The sequence below is a fragment of the Lissotriton helveticus genome, chromosome 4_1 (genome assembly GCF_964261635.1).
Source record: "Lissotriton helveticus chromosome 4_1, aLisHel1.1, whole genome shotgun sequence".
In the NCBI taxonomy this organism is placed as follows: Eukaryota; Metazoa; Chordata; class Amphibia; order Caudata; family Salamandridae; genus Lissotriton; species Lissotriton helveticus.
In genome coordinates this window covers 1,569,239,048-1,569,255,321 of record NC_136063.1, presented here as the reverse complement: position 1 = coordinate 1,569,255,321, position 16,274 = coordinate 1,569,239,048, and the positions used below count along the sequence as shown (strand labels likewise).

General features: G+C 40.7%; 1 protein-coding gene across 1 annotated transcript in view; it reads left to right on the top strand.

Annotated features, from left to right (window-relative positions):
* HECW1 (HECT, C2 and WW domain containing E3 ubiquitin protein ligase 1) overlaps positions 1 to 13,268 on the top strand; it is a 624,284-nt gene extending 611,016 nt beyond the window's left edge. Inside the window, exon 27 of the mRNA XM_078688193.1 lies at positions 5,829 to 13,268. Coding sequence (XP_078544319.1) covers positions 5,829 to 5,940 — 112 coding nt within the window. The 3' untranslated portion in view covers positions 5,941 to 13,268. The remainder of the gene's footprint in view (positions 1 to 5,828) is intronic.
* Positions 13,269 to 16,274: the final 3,006 nt, after the last annotated feature.

The following is a 16,274-nucleotide window of genomic DNA, read 5'->3' as shown; positions in this document are numbered from 1 at the left end:
CATGCAGAAACAATCCATCATGTCTGACTTCTCTATATATATCGGACAGCCAGAGAAAGGAGGTTTGGACTCGCACAGTAAAAACAAGGCCGGACTGGGAACCCAAAGCAGCACTAGCCATTTTGTCAGACTAGCCGTGGGGGGCCAGGGGGAGATGGGAATTGAAAGTGAGTGTGAAGCTCTGCTGCTTTTGTTACTGGGGCCGATATTGCAACACCGCTGCAAAACCAGCCCTCATTATCAAAACTGACCCCCACCTCTACGAAACTGGACCCCACCCTCCCAGCCTAACACCCGATACTCGCTACGGCCAGTCCGGCCCTGAGTACAAACAAGAATGTTCAGTAAAAAAATCAATGTACTTTTTCACTTATAGTTCTGCAAAGTTGTGCCTTAACGTTGTTATAGTATGCTATTGCTATATGATAAGCTATTATTGCAGTATCACTCTGTCTTTATACGGGGTCGGATATTGGTCTACACAACGCAACCTGATACTCTTTTATGCAAATTCTAGGTAATCAAGAATTGAAACACTTTGCTTTCCCATAATTGTAGAACAATCATCTTTCAGGAAGGGATCATCTGCATAAAATGATCACTGTTCACAAGCGATTTTCACTTGTGCATGAAAACGTAGAATGCATACACACAAAAGCAAAATAGCACCGCTGCTTATGTCCTCAGTGGTGAATGTGCTAGCATAGGTGGTTCCAGGAGGCCCCTACCTCCACACCCATTGCTTTAGGACAGGGGGCCACAGAGTAGGCAAGTATTGTACCGTCCTGTTGGCAGTGCGTGTCCCTGTCGTTTCAAGGGGGGACCATTGGATGGAAGAGCGCAGCCCCCCCCTTGCTGAACCAGACTTCAGAATTGGGTTTCGGTTTCTGTGACCTGGCATTATCTTCCTTCCTCATTTACTCTCACGTACAGTTCCCCAGCAGAGCTTTGTCCACTGTCCTGATCTTTCCTGCATGGAAAACAACCTTTACAACGCAACTTTTACAACGCACTACCATTACAACAAAACTTTTACAGCGCAAGATCCATTACATCGCATGCCATTACAACGCAGTCATTACAACGCATACCATTACAACGCATACCATCACAACGCATGTCATTACAACACAGTCATTACAACGCATACCATTACAACGCATACCATTACAATGCATAGTACCCTTACACTATCCAAAACTTACCCTACTGTTGTACCCCCTGGAGTTAGGATAGTCATTTTTACCCCTATACTATCCAATACTTACCATACATGCAATGTAATGGTATGCGTTGTAATGGTATGCGTTGTAAAGGTAGTATGCATTGTAATGGAATGCGTTGTAATGGTAGTTTTTAGAAAACTTGTTGTAATGGTATGCGTTGTAATGGAATGTGTTGTAAAGGATTTTGCGTTGTAAAAAATGCGTTGTAATGGTATGCGTTGTAAAAGTATGCGTTGTAACGTCATACATCCTTCCTGCATACCCTCATCCTGCCCACCAACCTGCCTGAGAGTGCTATTCTGCCATTGAGAGTGACGCGGCTCAGGCAAGGCCATCCTTGGCAGAGAGTATCCATCCTTACTTTGCTGCTCCATGCTCCGGTACTGGGGCTGTTCCTTAGGGTCCGAGAGCGCTGCAAGGGTATAGGGATCTGCGTGCGATCAGGGCGCTATCTGCATCCATGCTGCTTTTCAATCTCAGATGGACGTCTGTGTGCTTCATCCATTCTATCCCATAAAGATACTGCTCTTCATTCTCAGAACATGTTGCTCCAGCCAGAGACCTCTGTGTGTTCTTCTGCGCATGAACCCGAACCCTCCTGGGACTGTATTACAAATAATGCCCTGAGAGCACAAGGGGTATGTGCAGCCGCTGTGTGTGCCCCCCCCCCCAGCATTTTAGTATTACAGAAAAGGCTGCAGTCGCTTGTGCAGCCCCTTTTGTAAAAATGATAGTGCTCGTGCACATGTAGCGCCAGCACTATTTATAGAGGGTGTTACCTCATTTGCTTGGCGACATGGACCCATGCAAATGAGAGAATCACTTTGCCTCCGCACCCACGCTAGTGAGAGACTCACTAACAGTGCACCACAAAAAGATGGTGTGCTGTCAGGAAGCCCTCTGTAGTGAGCAAAAGGGGGGTCCACGGGCTTCTAATAAATCCGCCTGCAGGCAGGTGCAGTCACTAACTTTACTCCTCGTGCCTGCTAGGGGATCTCTCTTCCCTCTTTAAAGTGCAGGAGGAATGCCGTCTGCACTGTGAATCACGGAATGGCTTGTAACGAGCCGCTACCTATTTCACTAAATGTTCTGCCCCCAGGGAAGCAGTGGGCTTGCACATTAATTGTAATAGGACTCACTGGCCCTGTTAGCGCTTGATATCCCTGTATAAAGGTGCACCAAGGCGGAAACAAGGACAGTGGATTCTATATTTAATAGGAGCCCTGCTGATCTACCTAGTTTTTTTTATGTTCCTTTTTGAGTAGAAATAAGTGGCAAATTAGCAAGTAGGAAATGTAAACACGAATGTCCTGAGACGTTGGGACGTGTGTTAATATCTCATGAATCCAATGAGTGCTAAAGAGACCTGAATATTTAAATTAGGATATTAAATCTCAGCATGCACTTGACTGATTTTCAAAAATTTTAGAATTTACAATTACCATGTTTGTTGTTCGTACGTACGTTCAGAAAGGGGAGTGTTTTCAGTGACATTTGTTCCCTGTGGTTCAGTCTTTCTGTACTCTTTGACACATTGTAATAATAGCCAGCCACCAAGTGGCTTTTCTCAGTGTCTGTGTGAAGTATATCTCCTTTTTTGGGGATACCAGGTAGAAGCCCCAGGCTGAGGAATTAAGGAGCAGGCTGGCAGCATGCGCCCTTCTGCTCTGTTAAACTGGCATTGTTAGTTAATGTGTTCCATGACCTAAATACAGCTAACACACTGCAGTTGCTTTACAGCACCAGTCAAATTCAAGCCGTATTTGTCCTCATCCCGAAATCTCATTGACCGAGATGCAGTTTAACCCCACAGAAGAGGGAGTAGGGACAAAATATATTTTACTCCAGGCTTGACAGTTTGCAACCTTGTCTTAAAAGTAGTTCACTTTCACAAGTGTCAGCTAGTACGGATTGAGGAAGAATCCCACCATAGATTTAGTGGAGTAAGCCAGGCGCGGCCAGCACAGGTAAGAGCGGTGGGGCGGGGTGGGCTGCAGGGAAGTCAACAGAGGATGGGATGGGTTAAATTAAATACATAAATAAATAAAACCACATACCTTGCGCTCGCCGCATCGTCGACTCGGCAATGCAGCGAGCGCAATCTGTTTTTATTGATTTTTAATTTAAATTTTACCTATCCTTTCATTTGTCAATTTCCCCCGCCCCATAGCTCACCGCTCTTATCTGTGCCAGCTACAACCTGAATGCCTTCTCCCATCCCACAAGCTCTTTGTGCTGATAGAAGGCCAAAAGCCTACCTAATTTGAGAATAGAAATTAAAAAAATCAAAACTCATAAAAAGGCAAGAAACTCCTTGTCTGGAGTAGCCTCCTCCTTTTGATGCTCCCTACCAGTTGTCTTGAGGCATTGTGAGAATCCAATCCCGTTCCACAAAAAGTAAAACAACGATTTATACACACTCTATCTTGATTGGACCATAAATCTTCCCCACCCCGCTAATCCCATGCCCTGTTCTCTTATGTCACCTCTGGTCTTCCCTCTTCTTGCTACATTTTTCTACTCTTATCTTAGGCTGCCCTGCCACTCTCTTCTATCTTCCCTGTCTATGTCTTTACCCTACCCCACATTTTTCCTGCTTCCGTGCCCATAGTAAGCCTCCTACTTCTAATTAATTTAAAGCTACTCCCCCCTCTTTACTCTCAGCTCTTTGGCTATTGCTCTCTCTACAGTTCCCTAACCCTTTTCCCTAGGAAAGAGATAGTAGTTCCGTCCACATTTGTATACTTAGAGGGAGTCAAGGTCAGTATTTTACAAGAATCCCCGCCTTGAGGCTTGCATCAGTGCATCATTAAACACAACCTGCAAATCAAAAACCAAACTAACATTAAGGAATGCTATGGTTAGATATACAATTTAAAAAGCTTTGAGTCGGATAGCTTTGGTCATAGCTGTTATCGTAACACAGTCAGAGTCCTACAACAATGTTGAGAAGTATGTAGCGCATCAGGGTGGAGGAGGTGGCTATAACCATAACTGGCAAACTTGAAGGTTTCCAATGTTTATATCTAACCATAACAGTCTTTAATGTAAATTTATATACATTTATTTACCTCAAAATATATATTGCTTTTGATTTCTGGACTTTGAGCATTGCATAGCAGCTGATTTCCACTGGATAATCCTTTTCCCCTCTGTTTCAATGTCTCCTATATTTATCACAGAATTTTAGGAAACTGTGATACCACAGTGGCCTCCAAGCCCCATTAGTTTGCTTCATGTTGAGGTTTTGGCCCAGCTGTTATTCACATCTCCATGGCTGTTCATTGGGTTGGAAACTGCTTGCAACAGGAAGATGGAGAGTAACTAAAAATAGATCACTAATTTATCATTTCCTTGGTCATTTTGCCTTCCTGCCTTGCTTGTTGTTTTATTCATCTGATTTTTCAAGTTTTCGGTGGCACGTCAAAATGTAGGGTATATTTAGGGGCATATCCATCATTTTGCATGCAGTGCAATTCAGCAAGCCACCCTGCTGTTCTGTGCTGCACTGTGTGAAAGGGAAAGGGCAGGAATGAGCCCTATTGACCATTATATGGCCCATTCCTGTCCTCTCCTAGTACTGGCGCATTTTTTGGCCGCCTAGCGCCAACTTAGGTAGCCTTGAGTCATGTTGCAAGGGCACCTGCGTTGAAGGCAGGATTGTTTTTGTGCAGGAAGAGGCACCTTCATGTACAAAAACAATTCTGAGAGGCTTTCAGATATACAAACCTGAACGTTTATTACGTTCTAGTAACCAATGTCTATTGGAAATCCCCTCTGTAAAAAGAGTCAGACAAGGAGGACGTGCCCTATCATTTATAGGCCCAACCATGTGGAATAAACTTCCATCTGACCTTAGACACAATGACAACCATCTATGTTTTAGGAAGGCCTTAAAAACATTTCTGTTTCAGGCAGCATAACCCTCCCTGTTGTATTCCGCAGAGACAATATACTTTAGAATTTTTGCGAGCAAAGCGCGGAGATACCTCATGGGTCGATTCTGGCGCGATACAAGCAATTAAAATAAATAAATAAAATTTTCCTCTTTCTATGTGTGCTGCAGATTGCAAAGAAATAAATATATTTCTCCTTGTTAAGTCTCACCTGGGGAGGCAGAGCATTTTGAAGCATTTGCAGGTCTACCACTAATGGCAAATCTGGCTGTGCGCCAAAATCCATGGGTGGATGTGTTAGTACACCCATGCTTCACCCGTAGAACGCCTACCTAGAGCAGAGTAACACAAGGCAACGATTTGCGCTGCCGTCCGTTACTCTAGATTTAGCAAGCCAGGGCCATGCAAGATAGCCTTGCGTGACTAGATAAATCTAACTTAGGTTTTGTGTCACACTTGTGCCCCCTTGCGTGGTACAATGGCAACACAAACTCTTGATAAATATGGGCCTCCATCATAAGACAAATTTAAATGTTTTGACAATCGGCACATTGCATATTTCGTTTTTCAGTGTGTTGTGGCTGTGCGTTGCATTGCTTTTTACATTTCCAGTTACAATTTAGGTAGTACACAAGGCTTTATTTAATCTATTTACCCTAAGATATACTTCTAATGATCTACAACGTATATACTTTTGTTGTTGCAGGGCGCATACGTGCTTCAACCGCCTGGATCTTCCGCCCTACCCTTCGTATTCCATGCTGTATGAGAAGTTGTTGACCGCAGTGGAAGAGACCAGCACCTTTGGACTAGAATAATATGATCCTGGCACTTCTGGGTTTATCGGCTGATGACATTGCCTTTCTTTTTCCATGGATTTGTTGTTGTTTCATATATGGTTTTTTTTACGGAGTCAATATTGACTAAAACAGCGATGCACAAAGAACATGGGTTCTTCCGTGATCAAAACCTCATTCATCATTTACAAAGAAAAACTTGACTGTATGCAATATAAAACCACAGACTCAGAACTTGACTATTGTGGTATAACCTCTCTCTACAAAGCCGACTGCCGGGGTAGCGGCACGAGTTCAAATGTCCTTCTTTTTTCCTCCTACGTGGACAGCTGTCAATCGTCTACGCTGTCTTGGCTTCTACGGCTCTTTCTCATCGCTGTCCATCTCCTGGACCTCAAACTAAGCCGGCGTGAGGATTCACTTATTTCGTTCACCCGTGTTCCTTGTTCATTTTGTCTCTCCATGGACACCTGTGCAAGAAAGAACTTTGTTCCACTGGACCCGTGGTCAGCACATGTGTCAATCACGTCAGCCGGAATCTCAAAGCAGAGCAAATAGCAATTTGGGAAAAAAGACAAAGCCTGTAAGGCAATGCAAAGCATTCTAGTGATTGCTACAATTGCTACCTGTCAGTACTCCCGACACACTGCGGAGATATCGGGACATCAGTGTTGCAATGTTTACCACACCAGAAGCACAACCTTGTGCACGCCCAAGCAGGACTTCTCACTATGTAGCAGGAAAGACCTTCCCTCCTCTGCCCCATGGCCATCACCCAGTTCCCACCCACCTCTCTGATGTTGTATGGCCAGGGGGAAGCACTCAAGAATGTTGTACTGTTAATATGTACTTTGTTTACTGGTGGCTGGTTATCTGATGTGTACAGCACGTCCCTTGCAATTAGGAAAGAACCGACAATCCCTAACCCTTTTTCGAAGCCATTTACAGTATTTCTTCTCCAGCAGGGCTATTTTATTGTCCTCTTTCTTTTGACGGAATGCAAACCTCCCGAACCTCGACGATGATGATGGACATTTTGCACATACTTTAAATGAAATGTGAAGCTGCAGGGAAAGAGGGGCTCGACCTGGAAATCAGTAATACATTTTGGGGATACATGCTAGTTTCCTAGATTGGGTACATCTCAATGGTTGGAGAACTTTCCAGTTTATGTTTTGTCAAAATAGCTTGTTCTTGTGCTTTGTTGGGTCTCTGCAAAGCACAGAGCATCTCCAAGGAAAGGTGGACACACTCCTTCAGTAGCAAATTATGAGGCAACGCTGGCATTTGGGTGATTTCCAGTGTTTTATTGAACTAGGCGTATGAAATGATGGAGTTACAGCTCTGCTTTAGAAAAGGTTAGTGCCCTTAATTCCTAAGTGGCGGTGTTCTTTAGGAATCTGGGTACCATGCAAACAGGCTGGTGCCTCTGAAACGCCAATAAACCTGGGCTGGAGTTTTGGAATTATGAGTCTCCTAAATTGTACTGGCCTTTCTTATTCACTAGCATGTTAGAATTAAGTTGATTTTTTTCTAAGCTAGTATGTCCCTGCTTAAATCAAACATACTTAACAGTAGAGAATCTCTCCATGAGATAAAACAAATCACGTTGTGATAGTAAACACTCTATCATTGAGAGCATCTCCTTAATTAGATCTGGTTTGGACACAGCTTTAACTCATTTGCCAATCACATGTAATAAGAAATAATTATAAACAAAAAATGAAATACATATAAAAATATATAGAAGGGCATTGGTTCAGCCCTTTTCATCCACTGGTCTGTTCAACTGTTATTCCAATTTTGCTTCTGCCTACCACAGCATAGAGCATGAGGCAATGGGGCAGCAACATGAGCCATTAGCTCTCTTGTAATGTGATAACATATTTCCTTGATCACAAGTCTACATCTGCTTACAAAGTGCACTTAAGAGCAGAGCTGGTGGACCAATACTTTAATTTGCCATTTCCTTTATTTATCCTTTTTTTCTTTAGTCATTCGTCTGTATTTGTCTTCAGCTTACAGTAATTCAAAGTTAATAGACCGATCTCCTTTCTTCAATAATAATTATATTTACCTGAGATGTGCATTAAAGTTAAAAAGAATTTCTATACCTGTTCTAGGTACACCTACTTTAGACTAACAACTGTTCTTTTAAAATGATATGCGTACCGTTAAGCATTTGGTAGCCACAGTTAGGTGGTCATATATTTTTTTCTAAAAACATTTTGGCACATATGTGCGATTAACAAAAAAATATTAACAATAACACCAGGTTGCCAAGTCCAGACCTATTGGCTTTACCAATGCTTTAGTTTTTGTTTTTTATCAGGCAGTGTCACTTTTATGTTTCCATACTGGCCATGTTACAAGTACATTTTTCAATTTGTTTATCTTTTTCATAAGGTTGGAGAGTCAGTTTACGATTGGTTCAAATCCCTCCCAGTTTTGGCCAACATTTAAAATAGCTTATTTTAAAGGAGTCTCAACCCCCAATTAAATCCTGTCACTGCAGTTACAAACCACCTCCCTAATGAGTAATCGTTGGTAGTCGTGTTGGAAGTTCCAGATGAAATACTAATTAATTGACTGACATGTATTCATGTTGAACTAAATCACTTCTCAATCTTCGATACCCATCTTTATTAATATTGAACAAGGGCTGCTCCTATTTCAGACTCTTAGGGGCAGATTTACAAGCCCCTTGCGACACTTTTGCGTCATTTTCATCATGGGAAAAGGGACGCAAAATTGGCGCAAGGGGCTTGTAAATCTGCCCCTAAGTCTCCTGCATCAGACATGTGGAATAACATGGTGGAGGATCACACAGTCCGAATTTCTCCCACACATCTGAAGAAATCGATGGATTCCAAATCCCTAAAGGACTAGGGCAAGATATATCTAGCCTCTCACCAGCCTTCGGGTAGGAAGTAAACCACCAAGTAGCTGAAACGAGCTAGCACTTACGCTTCCTCCCCTTCATTAGGCTCTTAGTGTTTATCTTGCAAAATATAGGACCTATTAATTACTAACTGGCACACTTGATCGGGTCTTCACCCTTCCTTTCCTTTCATCCAAAATGTGTCTGCTCACAGAATCAATCGATGCCTAATTCAAAAATTATTTCTGTGAGAAGTTGTCTTCACCCAGATTGTCTTAATACAGATTTAGGCATGATTTACTATGAATTTCCAAGAGCAACTGAAACTTGTTCTTGAAAAATGCTTTGAAATAGGTTGCATGAGTAAGCTTATCTTAATCCTTGGAGTTCATGAGAAACTCCCAATGAAAATGCTTCGCAAATCAGGGATGCCAGTTTTAGAACAATACACAAACCATTCACCCTTTAGGACAGGAGTGAGACTCCATACTCAAAACTAAACTCTGAATCAGGCTTTCACTCTTTTCTTGGAGAAAGGAGCGAACAACCACCCACCTCACTTGAAGTTTATTCTCTCAAGTCTGAAAAGAAAATCATGTTTCAGGAAAAGATAGAATGGTTTGTTGGCAATGATGTTTGAGTGAAATCTGTACATTCCTGCTACACATTGGAGGACTGCAAAGCTTTGAGATGGAAGTCTGGGGAAAAGTTGGTTTTAATTTTTTTCAGATTAGACAGATTTTGATTCTAAAATTTAAATTGGGTTTGTTCACGTATCCATAAGTACTAATCTGAACTGTAATGGAAGAGTTGCAAACATTCGTTGGATAATTGCTGACTTGGAGTGAAAATCTGGAGGTGAAGTGTGAATGGAAAAAATTGAGTGAGAATCCGGAGACAAGGTGTGATAGGCCAATTGAGTAGTAAGAATGTGAGGACAGTGTATGAGTGAGGAGGTACAGGACCTGTATGTATGGGTTTTATAGCAGCAAAAGAGTGAGAAGACGTAAAGGGGCACTAAACTGAGAATCTGGTCATAGGGTATATATTATGAGATAGAGAGGGAGTGAGAAGACAGGGTGTAGATGGGAGAGATTGAGAGAGTAATAAAATAAAGAGAAGAGGGTGGGGAAGAAATGTGATCAGGTGAGCACTAGAGAGGTTAGGGTGAAATTTATCTATTTCTATTCAACTTTTTATAACAGGAAAAGCAACACCCAAGACACAGGTATCCGTGTTCTCGATACATTCATGCATAGTTGAAGACTATAACAAGAACTGTAATTATAGCAAAATAAAAAAGTTTGGAGGTTCCATAAGGAATTAGCAGATTTGCATTCAGTAAAAGTCAGTAAAAGATTTACATCCACTAAACATATATCGTAGCCAGCAGTCAAATCTCGGCCGGACAGGCCGTAGCAGGCACCGGGCGTTTTCCCGGTGGGGCGGAAGGTTGGAGGCAGTTTTTTGTACCGGGGGCCAGTTTGGCAGCAGTGCTGCAATATCGGCCTCCTGTACCAAAAGCAGCAGCAGTGTAATCCCACCAGCAACATGGTGCCATGCACACCTTTCAGGAACAAGCTGCAGGCACTCTCACAGCGGCAGTCTGCTGTTAAGGCTCTCCTATGAGCCCAACACAGCTGTTGCTGAGAGACCGCCGCAGCGCTGCCCACTGGCCCCGGATTCAACTCATAATCCTGAAAGGCGGGGCACCATGGGCTTGGTGGTCCTAGTGGCATCACAGCGGTGGCGGTGCTACAGGAGGATCGCTGAACTCGTGATAGTGCCCTTAGTCTTCTCTGCCCAAAAACGCCAATGCCCCACCCCTGAGAGCAAGTAATAAATATACCATAATTGTGTCATATTACAAGTTAGTAAAACATCTACATGTGTAAACTCACTTTCTGTCAATACACAAAGTAAATTTACACTTGTAATAGCAAACCGTTGGCTGAACTGATTTCAATTTAGGGGTGGAAATGGTTTTGCAAACCAGGCCCCCACTTCTTTTGAATGGAGGCCTGTCCCTCTTTTCCAGCAGAAACTAAGTACCATTGCTGAAGGTGACAGAGCATACAATTATATTAGATAGGCTCTTTCGAGAAACAGAGAAATATGAAATCAAAGACTTCTCATAAAACAAGCATAAACCTAACTTCCTGCAGGTGACTCATTTTAGGTTTTAAATTTTGGAACCATTAGTGATTGAGATGAAATTCTAGAGATGTTCCCAGGGAAGAAAAAAGACATGTATAGCTAATTTTCCAGATTATTGAGAAAAAGTGCCCAAATACTTTGGGGCATATTCACAAAGTGCTTTTAAGGCATAAGTCAGCCTTGCACCTGGCCAGAATCACAATGTTTGTGCACATAAAGTATGCATGATTAATAAAGCAATGGTTGTATAAAGAACACACCTTATTTTTAGGTACATGTGTATGTTATATTAGGTTATCATTCAAGAATTAGTGATTCCTAATTAATCACCCGAATAGGCTGTCCCAGTAGAGTTTCAGTGGAGTAGGTTGGAAAATGGTGTGTAAATGTTGGTTGCTACCAACAATGTAGTAACTTTTTGGGTATTCACAACACATAGATATAGTCTTTCAAACAACTGGATGTAGCATAAGGAATGCAGAAACTGTGAAAAAGTGCACCAGTCACTTCATTGTTTTTCTGGATGTGTGTAGGAAGGTGTGTATTTTATGGGAAAAGTAATTATATATAGAAAAATAATACTATTGAAAAGAAATTCAAACTTTTTTATGAATCCACACATATATAGTAAGCAGACATAGGTGTATGAAAGGATACATAACCCAACCTTTTGGCATGCATTTCATATGCATTAATAGTAGGGAATGTACATTAATGCCTAAAAAGCTTTAACTATGCAGTGCACAATCATAATATGCATTCCATAGTTTACACCTCCATATGTGTACCTTTGTGAATGTGCCCCATTTGAGGTCCTTCTGCAGTACTTTGCAGTTCTGTTTAATTTACATATATCCCTGTTGGACCACTGACAGAATACCAGTTACAAAAATAGCCTGTGGACAGAATATCTATTCAAAATTATTAAGGCTAAAAATATCGAAAAGATGAGTGCAAATAGGTAAGTATAGATTTACTATTCTTAATTCCACATCTACATACCTTAAGGATATATATATTCTGAAGGTACATATATGTAGAGTTATATATAGTAAAAATGAACTTACCTATAGACACTTACCGAAACGATATTTTCACCCTTGTTATTCTTGACGTATTTTGTCTACAAAATAATCCCCCCCCCAATACTCTGTCTAAGCGCCCTCACAGTTCACATATTAAAGCCCATAGGAGGTGCATTTTTGGTTTATTCCCACAGACACCGTGTCACTTCCTTCTTGGAGTGACATCCAATGTATAAGAGCAGTTGAGGTTCGCTCACCCTAATTCCTGCAGCTTCCAGTTTCTCTAAAGAAAGAAATGTCTGTTATGGTTTTGTGAAAAGGCTTCACGCGTCAATGGCAGAAAAGGTCCTCATTGTCGGGCTGATTTTGCTTTTATTGGCTAAAATATTGTCACATGATACTCAGGCTGCGCTTTCTATTCTATCATATCACTATAGAGGAATGTCAATAAAATCACTTTGTTATGGTGTTATGTGTACTGTTCATTGTAAACTGGCGCCTTCTGTATGTTCCAGGTACTGTTAATATTCAACGTTTGCTTTGTTTGTCCTAGCTTTATCTTTAGGTTTTAAAGCATTTTATTTAAAAGTGTCATATTCAATTGGTTAAGTGTTCAACGTGCTTGCATCAACCATCAAAATTGAGGCATTATATTGTAAGGAAATTAATAATGTAGGACTAAATAATTTTTCACATATCTAAACACCTATACGATTCAGGGCAACACGTATAACTTGTATTTAAACCTAAAGCAATTTGGCAGTGTTTCCCAAACTTTTTTAGAACCACCACTCAATGTCTACAATGACAAACTTTAGTGACCCACCTAGCTTTAATGGAAATGAGGTGGGAGATTTTTTATTGTAAATAAAGCATTATGTGGTAACGGACTGTCATTTACAGGCAGTGCATTTTCCAATGATATGGCCACTAAATTTGCACAAACATAGAGTATACTGATAAAACTATAATGTATACAAATTCTAATGTGTGGAAATCGAGATTCAGTGAATATTTATTGTTTGTGCATCACCAAGTAAAGTGTCATGATTGGTTTTGATCGTATTAACATTTTTCTTTCCATCACACTTCAGAATTATAAAAAACAAAAATTGCTCCATTTTTGTTTTCCTAACTGCTGAAAGGATACACTTCATACAGGATTTACAATTTGTTGTATGTTACACAAACTTACGTCTTACAGCCTTTCTTTTCACACTCCCTGTATCCCAGAAAGATTTTCACAAAATTCACTTTATTTCTATTTTGCTGACTGCAAAGTGAGAACAGCTTGTAAACACCAACGCCTCATGTTAAAAAATAGGCAGCAATTTCTCAGAAGACATAGCCTGATATGTAACCTTTATCTCTGAAGTGAAGCAAATGTGACAAGATAAATACAAAATTTAAAGGCATCTTTATTTATTGCTTGGGCTTTTTCAACCTGCCAAAGATGGGCTTGTATGGGTCACGACACAGTTTGTGAAACACTGCCTTAGGGTCTTGCAAAAACCGCAACTCTTGAATCAAAGTATTAACAAATGTAGCTCGTTTGTTAGAGGGGGGAGCCTTTCAATACATATCCTCTGCCCTCACAGAGTGGATTGCGAATTCCAATTTTTTAAGACTGTCATACTTCTGTATGTTTTATTAAATCTGCTGAAAAGTGCTGCCACTTTCCATTACACTTACAGAAGTGCTGAGGAGAAGTGCTAGTATTGGACATTACACATGTAGCAGGCTTGCTGTTATGTCAATTTCTTATACAATAACACTGTAAATAATTGCTGATCTGGCGCCTTAAAAATGTACAACCCTTCGGAGTTGGGTTTGGACTTTCCCACTAAAACATAGCAGCCCTGCTTATTGAAATCTGGAGGTCTTGAGACGTGCTGAGACTGCCTTTTACCCTTTTTTCACATCCCTGGTGTGAAGTGCTAGTACTGTTCATTATGCGTATAGCAGCCCTACTGCAAACTGCTAGTGCTCTATTACTAGGTTAAATACTCAGCTTAAAAGTACCAGTACATTCCCATTAAATTTGTAATAGCTTAGCTGCAAAGTGTGAGCACAATCTACTGTTAATATAGCTGTCACGAAGAGAAGTTTTGTTACTGACCAACAAAAATTATGATAGTCCTGCAGATGAGTGCAGCCTGGTGAAAATTATTGGTGAAGTCCATTATATTTGTTGCAACCCTGCTGAATTGTAATGGTTCATTTCAATACCCATATAGTGCCCTGCTGAGACGTACTGGTTATGTACTATTAGAATGTAGAAGACACTATGAGATATATCACTATTATTAATGTAGGAGTAATATGTTGGGTTCCAGAAGTAAATTTCAGTAATGTGTCAGCCCACTAGTTAGCACCCTAAGTCCGCTGACTTACTTTGGCTTATGGAAGCAGCATCCCTGATAATTAAGGTGAGTTGTGGCATCACAATGTCAACTGTCACTGTGCTTGAGAAGCCACTTGGCAGAACTGTGAATGCTACTTGAGCAAATAATTGAATAACTAGCTTTTCAGCTCCCTTTCTTCTAAAGTTGTTTTCCCTCAAAATTCACTTTGGTGGGCAGATATGGAGTCATTTATGGCAGATTGTATGTTTCTTGCTCTCTCTCTATAAGTTGCCACACATTCTAACCTAGATCTAATCTGGAAATTCCCTTTAACTGTTAAATGAATGTGTTTGCATCAAATACTACCCATTGGTTTGTGGTTTTTAAAAGTACATATTTTGCATTTGTTCTTAACATCTGCAACTAAAGGACATACCACCCAGAAGAAGGAGAATGAAACAAAGGACCATATGTACAAAGATTTTATTTAAGGAATCATAAATTGCGACAAATACCAATTTACAATTTGTGATTCCTTAAATGGAATAACATGGATTTGTCAGAAGTGGTTGCAATTTGTGCACCAACTTCTAATGAATCCATAGGTATTTTGAGAACCGACCCATGTATTAATAGGTTGCTTCTCAAAATATCAATTTGTAGTGGGTCGCAATTTGACCTACCTCATTAATACTCATGAGGTAGGCCGGACATTGAGACCCACTAGGTTTGAATTCAATGAAAGGCATGGTGGCCTACTGGACCACCATGTCTGTGACTGCTTTTATATAAAGCAATCTTTTTTTAAAATGCAGCCCTTTTTCCTTAAAGGAAAACTGGATGTGTTTAAAATAGACTAATAAGTGAAACGAAAGGAGTTAGGCCCATAGGGACAGGTGGGGAGGCTGGACCTTATTTAAACAGCAACACCAAAAACTTTGCCTAGCCACCTACATTTAAATCCACATTTTATGGAAAGTTGAAAACGCTCACTGTCAAATTCAACAAGGTACTTTTATTTATACCAAACAATGTTTTTAATTTTTTCAAAATTTGACGAAGGAGACACATCAAAGCACACAAAGACACTTATCTATTATACATATTTACACTCTACAAAAATGTGTAACATGTGATCATTAACAAATGAATTTATACAACAAAACAGAACAATATTGAAATGTATAAAAAGACAATAAGGTATTAAATGAATAAACCATAAAGGAAAATAGTGAGAAATGGAACACAGACAATTCATAAATATTTCTGTCGCCAGCAGTTGCTGATCAAAAGGACTAATTTCCAATCTTATCCTTTCTAACTAGCCGACGCGTTTCGAATCCAGTGCACGACTTTCTGGAATCTCATCAGGGCATAATTAATCTGTCTGTTAGGGACAATTAAAGAAAGAATGTAAGTTATCTTGACTGCTAAACTCGCCTTCTCATTGTGTGGCACTCATACTGGAATGAAACCTACCAGAATTAAAGACGGAGTTAATTCAGGGGACAAGGCACGCTGAGTCTGGCTGTGTGGGACTAGGCTTGGGCTTCTTAGGATACAGTCGGGAAAAGACCATAGGCCACCTGAAAAAATCAAAACAATAAGCAACTACCGGCGCGTGTATCTACGCACAAAATTAAGAGATTTATGGGCAAAATACCTTCATTGATTTGAGAGGGGGGCCTGGCGACGATTGCCGTTCTAGCTTGGTGTCCTGTCTAATATTCTCAGGAGAAGAGGGTCGTCAGCGCTGAAACCAAAAAGAGAGCAAGAAAAAGAGTTTTGGTGTATTTTCTCTTTGTAAAAAGAACCCTTAAAGGGCGGGTTTTGGGTCGTGGCATACCTTATATTCGCGCCGTTCGCAAATAGCTTCTTCACGTGTCGAACTTGCAAGAAGTTGAGTGCTCTGGCTCCCGTTAGTTGACGTTTCCGCTGTAAATAAAT